This window comes from Salmo salar, chromosome ssa06, assembly GCF_905237065.1.
Source record: "Salmo salar chromosome ssa06, Ssal_v3.1, whole genome shotgun sequence".
NCBI classification, from domain to species: domain Eukaryota; kingdom Metazoa; phylum Chordata; class Actinopteri; order Salmoniformes; family Salmonidae; genus Salmo; species Salmo salar.
The window spans coordinates 73,273,156-73,290,655 of record NC_059447.1 but is presented as its reverse complement, the minus strand read 5'-3'; the positions used below and the strand labels follow the sequence as shown (position 1 = coordinate 73,290,655).

General features: G+C 44.8%; 1 protein-coding gene across 1 annotated transcript in view; it reads left to right on the top strand.

Moving 5' to 3' along the window:
* LOC106607958 (fibronectin type III domain-containing protein 1) overlaps nt 1-17,500 on the top strand; it is a 150,932-nt gene that overhangs the window by 92,186 nt on the left and 41,246 nt on the right. The window contains exons 5-14 of the mRNA XM_045719530.1: nt 5,606-5,887; nt 6,256-6,354; nt 8,297-8,414; nt 8,576-8,763; nt 10,510-10,617; nt 12,381-12,575; nt 12,797-14,166; nt 14,572-15,972; nt 16,150-16,261; nt 16,491-16,844. Of these exons, the coding sequence (XP_045575486.1) occupies nt 5,606-5,887; nt 6,256-6,354; nt 8,297-8,414; nt 8,576-8,763; nt 10,510-10,617; nt 12,381-12,575; nt 12,797-14,166; nt 14,572-15,972; nt 16,150-16,261; nt 16,491-16,844 (4,227 nt within the window). The remainder of the gene's footprint in view (nt 1-5,605; nt 5,888-6,255; nt 6,355-8,296; nt 8,415-8,575; nt 8,764-10,509; nt 10,618-12,380; nt 12,576-12,796; nt 14,167-14,571; nt 15,973-16,149; nt 16,262-16,490; nt 16,845-17,500) is intronic.

Here is a 17,500-nt window from a genome sequence, read left to right as displayed (position 1 = left end):
AGAGAGAGAGAGAGAGAGCGAGAACCCTCCACACACGAGAGAGAGAGAGGGGCTAGAGAGAGAGAGAGAGGGTGAGGGGCTAGAGAGAGAAGGTGAGTGGCTAGAGAGAGAGAGAGAGAGAGAGAGAGAGAGAGAAGGTGGGGGGCTAGAGTGAGAGAGAGAGGGTGAGGGGCTAGAGAGAGAGAGAGAGAGAGCGAGAGAGAGAGAGAGAGAAGATGGGGGGCTAGAGAGACGAGAGAGAGAGAGGGAGGGGGGAGAGAGAGAAGGTGGGGGGCCCTCCTTCTCTCCCTCTCTCTCCTCTCTCTCTCTCTCTCTCCTCTCTCTCTCTAGCCCCCCACCTTTTCCCTCTCTCTCTCTCTCTCTCTCTCTCTCACACTCTAGACCCCCACCTTCTCTCTCTCTCTCTCTCTCTCTCTCTCTCTCTCCCTCTCTCTTTCTCTCTCGCTCCCTCTCTCTCTCTCTCTCCTTCTCTCGCTCTCTCTCTCTCTGCTTCTCTCGCTCTCTCTCTCTCCCTCTCTCTCAATTCAATTCAATTCAATTGACTTTATTTACATGGCAAGTTTATTATTACTTACATTGTCAAAGTATACATATAGAAAAATATGGTTGTCCCTCAGGTTGTGGCATGAGGACACATATTTGGCTGCCAAAACTGCACATTTTGGCTTTAAACCCAATAAATATTAGATTTTTTCTTCATCTTTTATAGTTTCAAATTCTTTGTATTGAATTATAATTTTGGGAAAGAAATATTCTCTTAGGTCTGAGTATTTGTCACAGTGTAATAGGAAATACAGCTCTGTCTCTACCTCTCCCCTGGAGCAGAGTGAGCACAGCCTGTCCTCTCTGGGCAGCCAGGTTTGTCTGTGACGACCGGTCTCTATAGCCAGACTGTGCTCACTGAGTCTGTACCTAGTCAGTGTTTTCCTCAGTTTTCTATCAGTCACAGTGGTCAGATAGTCTGCCACCAAGTACTGTCTGTTTAGAGCCAAATAGCATTGAAGTTTACTTTGATTTTTTGTGGTGTCTTTCCAATAGGTGATATATTTTTATTTTTGTTTTGTGATGATTTGGTTGGGCCAGATTTTCTGAGTGCTGTCCTGAGGCTCTATGGGGTTGGTTTGGGTTTGTGAACTGAGCCTCAGAACCAGCTGGCTGAGGGGATTCTTCTCTGGTTTCATCTCTTGACATTGTAGAGCTGTGTGATGGAATGTTTTGGGGTCACTTGTTTTTAGATGGTTGTAAAATTTGATGGCTCTTTTTTCTATTCGAATGAGGAATTGTCCCAATTGTGCTCTACATGCGTTATTTGGAGTTTTTCTTTGCACTTGCAAAACTTGTTTTTTTTTAGGTTAATGGTCAGAGCCCAGGTCTGACAGAACCTGTGAAGACGATCTAGGTGCTGCTGTAACCCCTCTTTAGTGGGAGACAGCAGCACCAGGTCATCTGTCTACAGCAGACCCTCTTTAGTGGGAGACAGCAGCACCAGGTAATCTGCGTACAGCTGACACTTGATTTCAGTGTTGTGTAGGGTGATACCAGGTGCTTCCGATTCTTCTAATGTTTTTGCCAATTCATTAATGTAGATGTTAAATAGTGTTGGACTTATTGGGCAGCCCTGTTTCACTCCCCGTCCCTGAGAGAAGAAGTCTGTTTGCTTGTTGCCAATTTTAACTTCACATTTGTTTTTAGTGTACATTGATTTAATAACATCATATGTTTTCCCTCCAATACCACTTTCTATTAGTTTATAAAAAATATCTTTGTGCCAAATTGAATCAAATGCTTTCTTGAAATCTACAAAACACGAGTAGATTTTGCCTTTGTTTTGGTTTACTTGTTTGTCAATTAGAGTGTGGAGGGTTCTCGCTCTCTCTCTCTTTCTCTCTCTCTCTCTCTCTCCCCTTCTCTCGCTCTCTCTCTCCCTCTCTCTCTCCTTCTCTTGCTCTCTCTCTCTCCCTCTCTTTCTCTCTCTCTCCTTCTCTCTCTCTCCTTCTCTCTATCTCTCTCTTGCTCTCTCTCCTACTCTCTCTCTCCTTCTCTCTCTCTCCTCTCTCTCTTGCTCTTTCTCTCCTCCTCTCTCTCTCCCTCTCTCTCGCTCTTGCTCCCCCTGCTTTCTCTATCTCTCTCTCTCTCTCTTGCTCTTTCTCTCCCCATCTCTCTCTCATTCTTTCTCCCTCCCACTTTCTCTCTGAATTTGAATTTGAGAGATAAACAGAGAGACAGGGAGAAATAAGTTAAGAATCCATAAACTCTTACCACTTCTGGGAAAATTGGAAAACACTAAACAAACATAAACACGAAGAGTTATCTATCCAAAACGGAGATATATGGATAAATTACTTCTCCAATCTTTTTGGCCCTATAACAAAGAACAAACAGCAAAAACAAATACAAATCATAGAATCCACTATTAAAGACTACCAGAACCCACTGGATTCTCCAATTACATTGAATGAACTACAGAACAAAATACAAACCCTACAACCCAAAAAGGCCTGTGGTGTTGATAGTATCCTAAATGAATGATAAAATATACAAACCACAAATTCCAATTGGCTATACTTGAACTCTAACATCATCCTAAGCTCTGGCATCTTCCCCAATATTTGGCTCCAAGGACTGATCACAACAAATCCACAAAAGTGGAGACAAATTTGACTCCAATAACTACCATGGGATACGTGTCAACAGCAACCTTGGGGAAATCCTCCTCATTATCATTAATAGCAGGCTCGTACATTTCCTCAGCGAAAACAATGTACTGAGCAAATGTCAAATAGGCTTTTTACCAAATGATTGTACGACAGACCACGTATTCACCCTGCACATCCTAATTGACAAACAAACCAAAGCAAAGACAAAGTCTTCTCATGCTTTGTTGATTTCCAAAAAGCTTTTAACTCAATTTGGCATGAGGGTCTGCTCTACAAATTGGAGGAAAACATACAACATTATAAAATCCATGTACAGAAACAACAAGTGTGTGGTTAGAATTGGCAAAAAAACACAAATTTCTTCCCACAGGGCTGTGGGGTGAAACAGGGATGCAGCTTGAGCCACACCATCTTCAACATATATATCAACTAATTGGCGATGCCACTAGAACAGTCTGCAGCACCCGGCCTCACCCTACTAGAATCTGAAGTCAAATGTCTACTGTTTGCTGATAATCTGGTGCTTCTGTCCCCAACCAAGAAGGGCCTACAGCAGCACCTAGATCTTCTGCACAAATTCTGTCAGACCTGGGCTCTGACAGTAAATGTCAGTAAGACAAAAATAATAGTGTTCCAAAAAAGGTCCAGTTGCTAGGACCAAAAATACAAATTCCATCTAGACACCGTTGCCCTAGAGCACACAAAAAAACAATACATACCTCAGCCTAAACATCAGCACCACAGGTAACTTCCACAAAGCTGTGAACGATCTGAGAGACAAGGCAAGAAGGGCATTCTATGCCATCAAAAATAACATACAATCCGACATACCAATTAGGATTTGGCTAAAAATACTTGAATCAGTTATAGAATCCATTGCCCTTTATGGTTGTGAGGTCTGGGGTCCACTCACCAACCAAGAAATCACTAAATGGGACAAACACCAAATTGAGACTCTGCATGCAGAATTCTGCAAAAAATGTCCTCAGTGTACAATGTGACACACCAAATAATGCACGCAGTGCAGAATTATGCCGATACCCGCTAAATGTCAAGAAAAGAAAAGAGCCATTAAATAATCCAACCACCTAAAATTAAGCGATACACAAACCCCTAAACAAGCTGGTCCTGGGGCTCTGGTCACAAACACAAACAGACCCCACAGAGCCCCAGGACAGCAACACAATTAGACCCAACCAAATCATGAGAAAACAAAAAGATAATTACTTGACACATTGGAAAGAATTAACAAAAATACCAAAGCGAACTAGAATGCTATTTGGCCCTAAACAGAGAGCACACAGTGGCAGAATACCTGACCACTGTGATTGACCCAAACTTAAGGAAAGCTTTGACTATGTACAGAGCATAGCCTTGCTATTGAGAAAGGCCACCAAAGGCAGACCTGTCTCTCAAGAGAAGACAGGCTATGTGCACACTGCCCACAAAATGAGGTGGAAACTGAGCTGCACTTCCTAAACTCCTGCCAAATGTATGACCATATTATAGACACATATTTACCTCAGATTACCCACAAAGAATTAGAAAACAAATCCAATTTTGTTAAACTCCCATTTCTATTCTCTCAAGATGTGTGACCTGTTGCCACAAGAAAAGGGCAACCAGTGAAGAACAAACAACATTGTAAATACAACCCATATTTATGTTTATTTATTTTCCCTTTTGTTCTTTAGCTATTTGCACATAATATGACATTTGAAGTGTAATGTTTATTGTTTATTTCACTTTTGTTTATTATCTATTTTACTTGCTTTGGCAATGTAAACATATGTTTCCCATGCCAATAAAGCCCTTAAATTGATATTGAATTGAGAGAGTGACAGAGAAAGAGAGAGTGAGTGAGAGAGAAACAGGGAGAGAGTGAGACAGAGAGAGAGAGAGAGACAAAGAGAGAGAGAGAGACAGAGAGAGACAGAAAGAAAGAGACAGACAGAGACAGAGAAATAATGAGAGAGACAGACAGAGAGAGAGACATAGAGATAAAGTGAGAGAGAGACCGAGAGAGAGAGAAAGAGAGAAAGAGAGAGAGAGAGAGAGAGAGAGAGAAGGGGGGATTAGTTGTGGCAGGACAGAGATAGGTCAGCGAACCCTCTCACACACAGACTGCTTCTGTCCTGTCGGGAACTCTTGTCCTATCCTCCTTTCCTTGTTCACTTTCTTCTCTTCACTTCTCCTCTTCTCATCTCTCCTTCACTGATCGAGCAGGTAATAACTCCTACATATTCATTTCATAAGAGCATAGTGACTAACCCTGTATGACCCTATCTTATGCCCACATCTACTTTATCACTCTGTCTGACTGGATTGTGTCAACCTCTGCTGAAAAGGCATTCATTCACTCTGAGGGAAAGAAGACTGCGCAGCCTTTCATCTGACAATGATTATGAGAAAGAGGGATGAGAGATGGGGGGGAGGAGAGAAAGGAAAGGGAGGGAAATGTTTTTCATTATGTTGTCAGTGCATCACTCGGCATGCCAGCGAAGCACGGGAGGGGTGGGGAAGAGAAGATGGATGGCGGAATTGTCTGGCTGTCTGTCTGAGACAACTGTCCAGGCTGGAGTCAGACAGACATCATGTGATAACACCAGGAAGTAGGAAACAGGAAGTAGCAGCAGATGACATGGGAAGATTGTGTGGTCCGTGGTCCCTGTCTGTGTCCACGGTGTGACATCTCCATTGGTTACAGCGTCTCAGATACTGTAACTTGTTTTGATTATTGGAGAATAATTCATTTTGGGCAAAGGGGGACATATGGGGAGTTTCCCTGAGTACTCCATGGCATTTAAAACATTTCAAAGCATAATGATGAGATAGAAACTCATAGAAGTGATTGCAGCGATCTGCATGTGAACCTGAGATTCCTTATGGTCTTATCAGGGTCAGGTGAACCATACTGCACTTCAGCGATATTTTTCTCTCTCTTCCAGCTCATCCATCTCCTACTCCAGACACCCGGCCCAGGCCTGACCCCCCTGTGAGAATCCATGTGAGGACAGAAACAGAAATAGGGGTAGATGATGCATTGCACCCCTCAGGCCTAACCTCCCCCAGGGGGCAGCGGATCCGGAGACCCCCCCAGTCGTCCTCCGGCCCTCGTCAGCCAGAGAGGGCCAGGGCAGGGCCAGCCCTGCTGGACCAGAGGTCCCAACACCAACAACACCACACCCAGCCACAGGCAGACCAGAGAAACAGACACAATCACAAACTAGGTAAGAGCACCTGGATCTCTCTCACACCGAGTTTGCATATTGTTGTGTAATGAGGGAATTAGAAGGTAGGCCCTTAAATGGCAGGTATTCTAAAACTCAGCCTGAAGAAGAGTCTAGTAGTATAAACGCGTAGCAGTTGTACGTCTTGATGTTATGTAATGGTTCATCTGCTCCTACTTACAGCGTATGTATTCTTTGTAGATACCTGCACATAGTTTACTAAAGTTTTCTTCATCGTACTGGTCGCCTACTTGTTGTCTTTCTTGTATATTGTTGTGTGAACAGTACAGTATGTACTGTGTGTGTTTAGTGCCCACCCATAGTGTGTTGTAGAGTTTAAACGCTGACCTATGTCTCTCTGTTTATAGCCTCTGAGTCCGTCTATGTGGTATCACTGCAGGCACAGAGAGCAACGGGGCGGAGCGCGCCAAGCAACAGGGCCACCCTGACCAAAAAAGCTCCACCAGGTACACCTTATGGCCATGTTATGAGTCTTTACAACATCCTTAGAAGCCTTTATAACAGCTTCATGAGCCTTTAAAACCACTCTTAATTAACTACATCCAGCTGCAAGGAAATCATCTTCAGACAACACTCAATCTTCTAATTATATTATATTATATTATTATTATATTATTACACTATTACAATATTATTACATTATTATATTATTACACTATTACAATATTATTACATTATTATATAATTACATTATCATATTATTATATTACATTATTATATTATTATATTTTTACATTATTATATTATTACACTATTACAATATTATTACATTATTATATTATTACATGATCATATTATTATATTACATGATTATATTATTATATGGTATTATTACCTTATTATATTATTACATTATTATATTGTTACATTATTATATTATTACATTATTATATTATTATATGGTATTATTACATTATTACATTATTATATTATTACAGTATTATATTATTACATGATTATAGTATATTATTACATGATTATATTGTATTATTACATTATTACATGATTATATTATTATATGGTATTATTACATTATTATATTATTACATTATTATATTGCTACATTATTATATTTAATTAATACATTATTATATTGTATTGAATTATTACATTATTTTATTTTATTATTATATTATATTATTACAACACTCAAACCACATGACACAACACACGTTTTAGAGTTTTACACCATTTCAACACCTCTCCTCATATAGCAATGTAAAAACAGACTACATTTCAGTAATGCACACGCTTAGAAAAAAGGATTCAAATCAAATCAAATCAAATTGTATTAGTCACGTGCTGAATTCAACAGGTGTAGACCTTACAGTGAAATGCTTACTTACAAGCCCCTAACCAACAATGCAGTTTAAAAAAAATACAGATAAGAATAAGTCATAAAAGTAACAAGTAATTAAAGAGCAGCAGTAACTAACAATACCAAGACTATATACAGGGGGGTACTGATACAGAGTCAAAGTGCGGGGGCACCGGTTAGTTGAGGTAGTATGTACATGTAGGTAGAGTTATTAAAGTGACTATGCTTAGATGACAACAGAGAGTAGAAGAGGTGTAAAGAGGGGGAGAGCTGGGGGGGACAATGCAAATAGTCTGGGTAGCCATTTGACTAGATGTTCAGGAGTCTTATGGCTTGGGGGTAGAAACTGTTTAGAAGCCTCTTGGACCTAGACTTGGCACTCCGGTACCGCTTGCCATGCGGTAGCAGAGAGAACAGTCTATGACTAGGGTGGCTGGAGTCTTTGACAATTTTTAGGGCCTTCCTATGACACTGCCTGGTATAGAGGTCCTGGATGGCAGGAAGCTTGGCCCCAGTAATGTACTGGGCCGTTTGCACTACCCTCTGTAGTGCCTTGCAGTCGGAGGCCAAGCAGTTGCCATACCAGGCAGTGATGCAACCAGTCAGGATGCTTTCGATGGTGCAGCTGTAGAACTTTTTGAGGATCTGAGGACCCATGCCAAATCTTTTCAGTCTCCTGAGGGGGAATAGGTTTTGTCATGCCCTCTTCACATCTGTCTTGGTGTGCTTGGACCATGTTAGTTTGTTGGTGATGTGGACACCAACGAACTTGAAGCTCTCAACCTGCTCCACTGCAGCCCTGTCGATGAGAATGGGGGCGTGCTCGGTCCTCCTTTTCCTGTAGTCCACAATCATCTCCTTTGTCTTGATCACATTGAGGGAGAGGTTGTTGTCCAGGCACCACGCAGCCAGGTCTCTGACCTCTTCCCTTTAGGCTGTCTCGTCGTTGTCGGTGATCAGGCCTACCACTGTTGCGTCATTTCTAAGAGTATAGTAACTTATTTTCAGTTAGTTGTGCTTAGACCTGCAGACCTCCAGACCATGTTGTGTGCTGTGTGTCCCCCATGCAGAGCCTGAGGAGCATGAGGCCAAAGACATCAGCGTGAGGGTCATGTCCCCTCAGTCTGTCCTCATCAGCTGGGTGGACCCATCTATCGAGATGGAGAAGGTCCTCCCTGGGGGCTCCAGGTGAGAGAGAGAGAGAGAGAGAGAGAGAGAGAGAGAGAGAGAGAGAGAGAGAGAGAGAGAGAGAGAGTGTGTGTGTGTGTTTTTGTGTGTCTGTGAGAAAGAGAGAGAGAGCGAGAGAGAGAGAGAGAGATAAGTCATATAATCTATTTTCCCCTCTCCAGACACTACACAGTGAAGTACAGGGAGAAGGGTGAGTCTGCTCGGTGGGAGTACAAGGAGACCAACCAGAGGAGGCTGCTGATAGATACCCTGTCAGCTGACAGGATGTATGAGTTTTCTGTCCGCATCTCCAAGGGAGACAACCATGGCAAGTGGAGCACATCTGTGTTCCAGAGGACCCCAGAATCTGGTAGGTTGTCTTACTGCCTGTCTGAAAAGAAAGGATAACCCCAAGTCTTCAATGTCATTTCCCATCTTTTAAAGTGGCAATCTACAGTTCAAACAATACAAAAGTAACTGTTTTGGTAAAGGGATTAGTGATGTGGCTGCAGAGATGTAACTACTCTCAGATTACCAGACAGACTATGGACTGACCATCCATGATATCAACATTATAGCTTGAACCAGGTTATGAGGCTTTACAGTGTTTATTTACATTTACTTTGTTTACAAACATTGGAGTTAAACAAGGTTATATTTTGTGTTCTGATGTTGTATGACAGTTGAACTAAGCTCATGAGGCATTCATAAATTACATTCAAGAATCAATAGGTTTATATAAGATTGCCCCTTTAAGAGAGAAAATTGTATTTTCTTGATGAAAGCTGCTATTTTCATTTATTAAAATTTTCAATGAGTCACATGAGTCATACAGTGTCATACAATAAAATATTTAAGGGTAAATCATAGGTTTTGCCGTTGATTCATATTTAATACAGATTGTTCCATTCAATCCCTCCTTACCTTAGACTGTAAACTGTCATGGTCAAAACATATAGATTCAATGGTTGTAAAGATGGGGAGAGGTCTGTCCATAATAAAAAGATGCTCTGCTTTCTTGACACCACACTCCAAAAAACAAGTCATACAGGCTCTAGTTTTGTCTTATGTTGATTATTGTCCAGTCGTGTGGTCCAGTGCTGCAAGGAAAGACCTAGTTAAGCTGCATCTGGCCCAAAACACATTTTGATCTTCATTGTAATCAGAGGGCTGATATAAATACTATGCATGCCAGTCTCTCTTGGCTAAGAGTTGAGGAGAGACTGACTGCATCACTTCTTCTTTTTATAAGAAACATTAATGTGTTGGAAATCCCAAATTGTTTGCATAGTCAACTTACACACAGCTCTGACACACACACTTACCCCACCAGACATGGCACCAGGGGTCTTTTCACAGTCCCCAAATCCAGAACAAATTCAAGAAAGCGTACAGTATTATATAAAGCCCTTATTGCATGGAACTTCCTTCCATTTCATATTGCTCAAATAAACAACAAACCTGGTTTCAAAAAACAGATAAAGCAGCACCTCTTGGCACAACGCCTCTCCCCTATTTGACCTAGATAGTTTATGTGTATGTATTGATATGTAGGCTACGTGTGCCTTTTAAATTGTTGTAGTTATGTCCTTGAGCTGTTCTGGTCTATTGCTGTTCTGTATTATGTCATGTTTCATGTTCTGTGTGGATCCCAGGAAGAGTAGCTGCTGCTTTTGGAACAGCTAATGGGGATCCTAATAAAATACCTTCATGAAAACCTCTGCCAGTTTATGGTTTCCATCTCATTGCTTTGTGTCATAATTCAGCACAGTTAGTGTATATCACTCCCATCCTCCCCTTACTGATCCTGGATACTGGAGTCATACAGTATATTCTGTCATGAGTGTAGCATTCATACTGTAGCATTCATACAGCCTGGCTGACTGCTGCTTGGAGCTCTAGTCTAAATTTCCTTAGAGGATCTCCGGGGTGTGTTCTCTGGAAATGTATAGCGATCTTTACTTAACTTTTTCCCTATTTGAAGGCTATCGGCATTAACTACAGTACTATTACTGTACAAGTAGCCACTTTCCTTCTTCTCTTCTCCTAACTTCTGTTTTCTCTCTCGGTACACATTCCTTCTCATCCCATCCCTTTTGTCCTCTGTGCTCCTCAGCTCCCTCCGGTCCTCCAGAGAACTTTCACGTGAAGGCGCTGAGAGGGAAGGGAACCGCCGTCACGGCAACCTGGGACCCTCCTGAGGAACCCAACGGGAGGATACGTGGTCAGCGCATGACACTCCTCTCTGATCCTTCAGTAGATGATTTCACTGTACACGTGTAGGATCTTCATTTGACCATTTTCTCACAGCTGGAAAATAATCATGCAGCAAAAGGAAATGTGAATTATTGTGTGGATTATAATTAATGGACATTGTTGTAGTGGTTGATACATTTTTTGTTATAGTAAATCAGGTATGACACTTAAAATTAGAAATTACAAACTTTAAAATGTTGAATACGCTACAACTTGTCATTTCCTGCTGTGTACATCTGTATCTCTGGTCAAATATGTGTTGACAAATAAACAGTCAAACAGTCAACTAATTGATCAATATGATTCCATCAGTTATTCAATTGATCAATCAAAGCCCCACCTAAATACTTAATCAATCCATCAATACTAAACCACATTATACATCAATTTATTGATTCAGTTTTAATAAACACATACAGTTGAAGTCGGAAGTTTACATACACCTCAGCCAAATACATTTAAACTCAGTTTTTCACAATTCCTGACATTTAATCCTAGTTAAAATTCCCTGTCTTAGGTCAGTTAGGATCACCACTGTATTTTAAGAATGTGAAATGTCAGAATAAAAGTAGAGAGAATTATTTATTTCAGCTTTTATTTCTTTCATCACATTCCCAGTGGGTCAGAAGTTTACATACACTCAATTAGTATTTGGTAGCATTGCCTTTAAATTGTTTAACTTGGACCAAACGTTTTGGGTAGCCTTCCACAAGCTTCCCACAATAAGTTGGGTGAATTTTGGCCCATTCCTCCTGACAGAGCTGGTGTAACTGAGTCAGGTTTGTAGGCCTCCTTGCTCGCACAAGCTTTTTCAGTTCTGCCCACAAATTTTCATTATGGCCAAACAGTTCTATTTTTCTCCAAAAAGTATGATCTTTGTCCCCATATGCAGTTGCAAACCTTAGTCTTGTTTTTTTTATAGCGGTTTTGGAGCAGTGGCTTCTTCCTTTCTGAGCGGCCTTTCAGGTTATGTCGATAGAGGACTCGTTTTACTGTGGATATAGATACTTTTGTACCTGTTTCCTCCAGCATCTTCACAAGGTCCTTTGCTGTTGTTCTGGGATTGATTTGCACTTTTCGCACCAAAGTACGTTCATCTCTAGGAGACAGAACGAATCTCCTTCCTAAGCGTTATGACGGCTGCGTGGTCGCATGGTGTTTATACTTGCGTACTATTGTTTGTACAGATGAACGTGGTACCTTCAGGCTTTGGGAAATTGCTCCCAAGGATGAACCAGACTTGTGGAGGTCTACAATTTTTTTCTGAGGTCTTGGCTGATTTCTTTTGATTTTCCCATGATGTCAAGCAAAGAGGCATTGAGTTTGAAGGTAGGCCTTGAAATACATCCACAGGTACACCTCCAATTGACTCAAATTATGTCACTTGGCCTATCAGAAGCTTCTAAAGCCATGGCATAATTTTCTGGAATTTTCCAAGGAGTTTAAAGGCACAGTCAACTTAGTGTATGTAAACTTCTGACCCACTGGAATTGTGATACAGTGAATTATAAGTGAAATAATCTGTCTGTAAACAATTGTTGGAAAATGGACTTGTGTCATGCACAAAGTAGATGTCCTAACCGACTTGCCAAAACTATAGTTTGTTAACAAAAAATATATGGAATGGTAGAAAAACAAGTTTTAATGACTCCAACCTAAGTGTATGTAAACTTCCGACTTCAACTGTACATTGTTGGTGCTCTGTAATGATCCTGGTACTCCTCCCCTCAGAGTACATCATGTCCTATGCTCCTGCCATGAAACCCTTTGGGATGAAGTCAGTGACATACCGCGGCAGCATCACCTCAGCCATCGTAGACGGCCTCCAGCCTGGGGACCGTTACATCTTCAAGATCAGGGCCACCAACAGGAGGGGCCAGGGCCCTCAAACCAAAGCCTTCAGCGTGGCCGTGCCTCGTGGCACCGGTAAGCACATCTACTGTGTGTGTGTGTGTGTGTGTGTGTGTGTGTGTGTGTGTGTGTGTGTGTGTGTGTGTGTGTGTGTGTGTGTGTGTGTGTGTGTGTGTGTGTGTGTGTGTGTGTGTGCATGCGATCGTGCGTGCGTGTGTGTGTGCATGTGTTGATAGTTGCATTTCTAATGTCTTAATGGTTTGTACACTTAACTAATACTCCATCTTACTTGCCAGCCAACAGCGCTGCCTCCCCGCCAACTCATCACTCCAAGAGCCAAGGAGGCCGTAGAACCAGCCACACACCTTCTCGGACCACCGAACAGGACAGTTACCATGACGATGACACCGATCTCCAATTAGACGCCATGACCGAACAGCTGGCCACACCCACCCAGACCACATCCTCCCCGCCCGCCACCAGACGGACACGCCCACTCACCCAGACACGCTCCTATCACAGCATCTTCTCAGATGTGAGGGGCACAGTCAGGAAGGGGGCGACCAATCAGCAACTAGGAGGCGGTACCTCTTCAGCCAGAGACAAGGGGAGAGAAACAGAAACAGAGGATGAACAGGAGGAGGAGTACAAAACAACAGAACCCAATCCAGAAGAACAGAAGGAGGAGAGGCTCATTAACGAGGCTCTGGAGAAGAAGAAAGAAGCAGTGACTCAGAACAACGGTGTTCCTTCTGAACCTGAGGAGGAGGACAGGAGCCATGGCAGAGGGAGAGGGAAGGATCCAGCTGTAGATGAGACCTCTAGCCCCAGCCTCAAAGCAGAGGTTCCCTCATCAGAGGGCTCCTCATCATCGTCCAAACCCTCCTACCCTCTCCGCAAACCTCTCTCCGGTAGACGCATCAACTCTGGTCGACAGAAATTCTCCCGGACGTCAGGCTTAGGGTCAGTGTTCCAGCCGAAGACACAGGATGCAGAAATGGACAGTGCCTCCTCCTCTTCGTCCTCCAGCCCATCCCACAGCCAGGAGTCAGCAGCCATCAGGAAAGACGATGCGGTCACCAACTACGCCGAGGGTAAAAACACCTATGACCAGCCCAGTGTCACAGAAACCAAACCCTCCACCTCCACCTCCACCCCAGAGCAGGCCATCTCAGAGCCCGAGGCCGAGGCACCTTCTGTGGGTAGGGGTCCTGCTCTGCCGGGTCGTGGATATGGTTATGGCAGGAGGAAACCCGGGATCCTGTCTCGAGGGAATCCAAATGGCCGAGTTCTGACTGGACTCCGCAAACCTGGGTCAGCCTCAACATCGACCGGAGGCAAGATTCCTGAAACGTCACACACTCATGGCTCACACACTCCTAATGCGCAGGACTCAACACACCACCAGGAGAAAAATGACCACAACGACTACAAAAACACAGAGACAGAGGCCACAAAAGAAGAAGAACCCACTTCCAATTCCCAGACCATATCCTCGACACATCCCTCCGAGGACGCAAGAGAGGACAGGAGAGAGGAGAGAGGGAGAGAGGACAGGAGAGAGGAGGAAGGGAGGGGAGACAGGAGAGAGGAGAGAGGGAGAGAGGACAGGAGAGAGGAGGAAGGGAGGGGAGACAGGAGAGAGGACAGAGGGAGAGAGGACAAGAGAGAGGAGGAAGGGAGGGGCGACAGGAGAGAGGACAGAGGGAGGGGAGACAGGAGAGAGGAGGGAGGGAGGGGAGACAGGATAGAGGAGGGAGGGAGGGGGGACAGGAGAGAGGAGGGTGGGAGGGGAAACAGGAGAGAGGAGGGTGAGAGGGGTGACAGAAGAGAGGAGAGAGGGAGGGGAGGCAGGAGAGCGGAGGGTGAGAGGGGAGACATGAGAGAGGAGGGAGTGAGGGGAGACAGGAGAGAGGAGGGAGGGAGGGGAGACAGGAGAGAGGAGGCTGAGAGGGGAGACAGGAGAGAGGAGGGAGGGAGGGGAGACAGGAGAGAGGAGGAAGGGAGGGGAGACAAGAGAGAGGAGGGAGGGAGGGGAGACAGGAGAGAGGAGGGTGAGAGGGGAGACAGGGGAGAGGAGGAAGGGAGGGGAGACAGGAGAGAGGAGGGAGCGAGGGCAGACAGGAGAGAGGAGGGTGAGAGGGGAGACAGGAGAGAGGAGAGAAGGAGGGGGGAGAACTACAACACCCCAGCTCCCCCTCCCTCCAGGATTAACCCCTTTGGGAACCGGCACCAGAGCAGGTTTGGAACAGGGACGGGGAGCAGTAGCAGGGCCTCCTCACCCCGGGCGGACGGGAGGGTTCCCTGGAGCAGGACTACCTCCTCGTCCTCCGTTGGGGCAGGGAGACCCCTCCTTAGAGGAACCCCCTCCAGGACAGCTGCATTGGGGGCAGCAGGAGCCACGGGGGCAGCAGGAGCCTCAGGGGAATCAAGGACCTCAGCATTGCAGGAGACCAGTGAGGATGCTAAAACCTCCTCCACCCTCTTACCATTAAAGAACGGGGAGGGGGCGGGGTCACCTAAACCCTCTCTGCCCAACAGGAATGCAGTTCTAGGTGGATCTAGGAATCCCATCACCTCCTCTTCCTCCTCCAACACCTCCTCTAGTGGTCGTAGAGACTCCAGTGAGCCAGTCCACAGAGGAAGCAGCATCAGGGAGGACAGCAGTAATGACCATGAGGAGGACTATCTCTACGAGGGGAGTAAGGAGATCTATGAGAGGAATGAAAAAGTCACAGACCCAACCCCTGTCCCCAAAACTACTACGACCACTACCACCACTACCACTACCTCAGCCCCCAGTACCCCCCGCAGAGTGTCCCAGAGTGGGGATAATGAGAGTGTGGACCCCAAGCCTGGTAGAACCAGACCCGGTTTAATCCCTGGTTCTACATTCCCCCGACGTCCCATTTTAGGTCCCAATGGGAGGGTGAGATCCCCCCTGCTCACAAACAGGCAAACGGCTTCTAGGTTCCCCTTTAGAGCACAACCAGCACAGAGCACACAGTTAGGTTCCTCTAGCCCAGACACATCCCCTTCCTCTTCTTCCTCTTCCTCCTCTAGTCTGCCACAGCCAGACCGCAGGGTTAACGGGGGCACTAGTGTTAGCACTGGAGGCTCCCCCCCTTCCCTCTCTCTCCCCTCCCTCAGACAGACCTCCTCTAGTGAGGGTTCTCATGGTAACAGCCAGGGGTCTCAGGACTCCTCCTCCTCCTCCTCCTCCTCATCCTCATCCAGAGACTCTTTGGGGGGGCAGGGGACGAGGATGCGCTACCCCAGTCGGTCAGACCCCTTCCTCAGGGGTAAAACCCCCAGCGGAGGCCTCAAGCCTGGCTACGGAAATGGTAACGGAAACGGTAAAAATGGCCGCCCCAATCTCACAGTGACCAGTGACAAAGAGTCCAGCACACCTAATGACAACACCAAACCTAATGGACGAAGGTACATCACGGGGCCTGATGGAGCCAAATGGGTATGTGTGTCTGTGTCTCAATTCCAAAGTTACAAGGGGATTGAAAGGAGACATTTTTATTGTTGACCTTTCACCTGCAATGTTAACCATTATGTAGACTTTCCTTAATGTAATGTTCCCTATGACAGTATGAGTCTTGTCTCCAACCCTGTGGTGTGTATGTGTTGTTTTCTTCAGGTGGTGGACTTGGATGAGGGGGTCCTGATGAACGAGAATGGCATGGTTCTCCAGGACTCTCAGGGCCGACCCAGGAGGGTGGTGCTGGGAGAGGATGGACGCACCATCTTTGGTGAGATACTGTATACTGATACCTTCTCTTATTGAACACCGTTTCTATGAGTATTACAGGTCTACTTTCCTAAGAGCTTTGTAATGTGTTGGTATGTCAAGACTTCTCATTTCCCTTATTTGTTACGGAGAAAGGGATATATCACACTTGCAGCACAGAATCAAATTGTTTTGTTTCTCAAATCGTTTTCACACAGATAGATCATTGATTGTTTGTCCTCCCATACTAGACCACCAGGGCAGCCCATTGGTGAACCAGGAGGGTCAGGCTCTGTTCGGTCATGGTCGGGAGAGCCAACCATTGGTCAACCCCAAAGACAAGTTCCTGACCGTGGGTGGCAAACCCGTCATTGGCCTGGACCGGCCTAAACCCAGGACCACAACCACAACCACAACCACAACCAGACCTCCTACTACAACCACACCTGACCCAACCACACTCCCAACCACCACTGAAATGACCACAGAGGAGACCACGACCATGCTGGTGTTCCCATCTTGTCCTCCAGGAACGTTTTTGATCAGGGATGAGAATGGATTCCCAATGCTGGATGCTGATGGTGTCCTGGACTGTTATCCTGAAGGTGAGTCTGACTAACGTTGACTAACGCTTCTGTATGTATTGTCAGATTACTAGTAGTATCATAATAATAATAGTAGTAGTAGTAGTAGTACTAGAAGTAAAAGTAGTAGTAGTAAAAGTAGTACTAGAAGTGGTAGTAGCAGCTACTAGTAGTAGTAGCAAAAGTAACTATTAGCAGTAGTAGTAGCATCTATTAGTTGTACATTTTAGTCATTTAGCAGTCGCTCTTATCCAGAGCGACTTACAGTAGTGAATGCATACCTTTCATTTCATGCATTCCCCCGTGGGAATCGAGCCCACAACCCTGGCATTGCACACACCATGCTGGCGTTGCAAACACCATGCTCTACCAACTGAGCCACAGGGAAGGCCAAGTAGTGGTAGTAGTAGCAGTAGCATCTATTAGTAGTAGTGGTAGTAGTAGTAGTAGCAGCTACTAGTACTAGTAGTAGTAGTAGCAGCTAGTAGTAGTAGTAGCAGTAGTAGCAGTAGCAGCTACTAGTAGTAGTGGCAGTAGTAGTAGTAGTAGCCGTAGCAGAAGTAGTAGAAGTAGCAAAAGCTAGTAGTAGTAGTAGTAGTAGTAGTAGTAGTAGTAGCAGCTACTAGTAGTAGTGGTAGTAGTAGCAGCTACTACTAGTAGTAGTAGAAGTAGTAGTA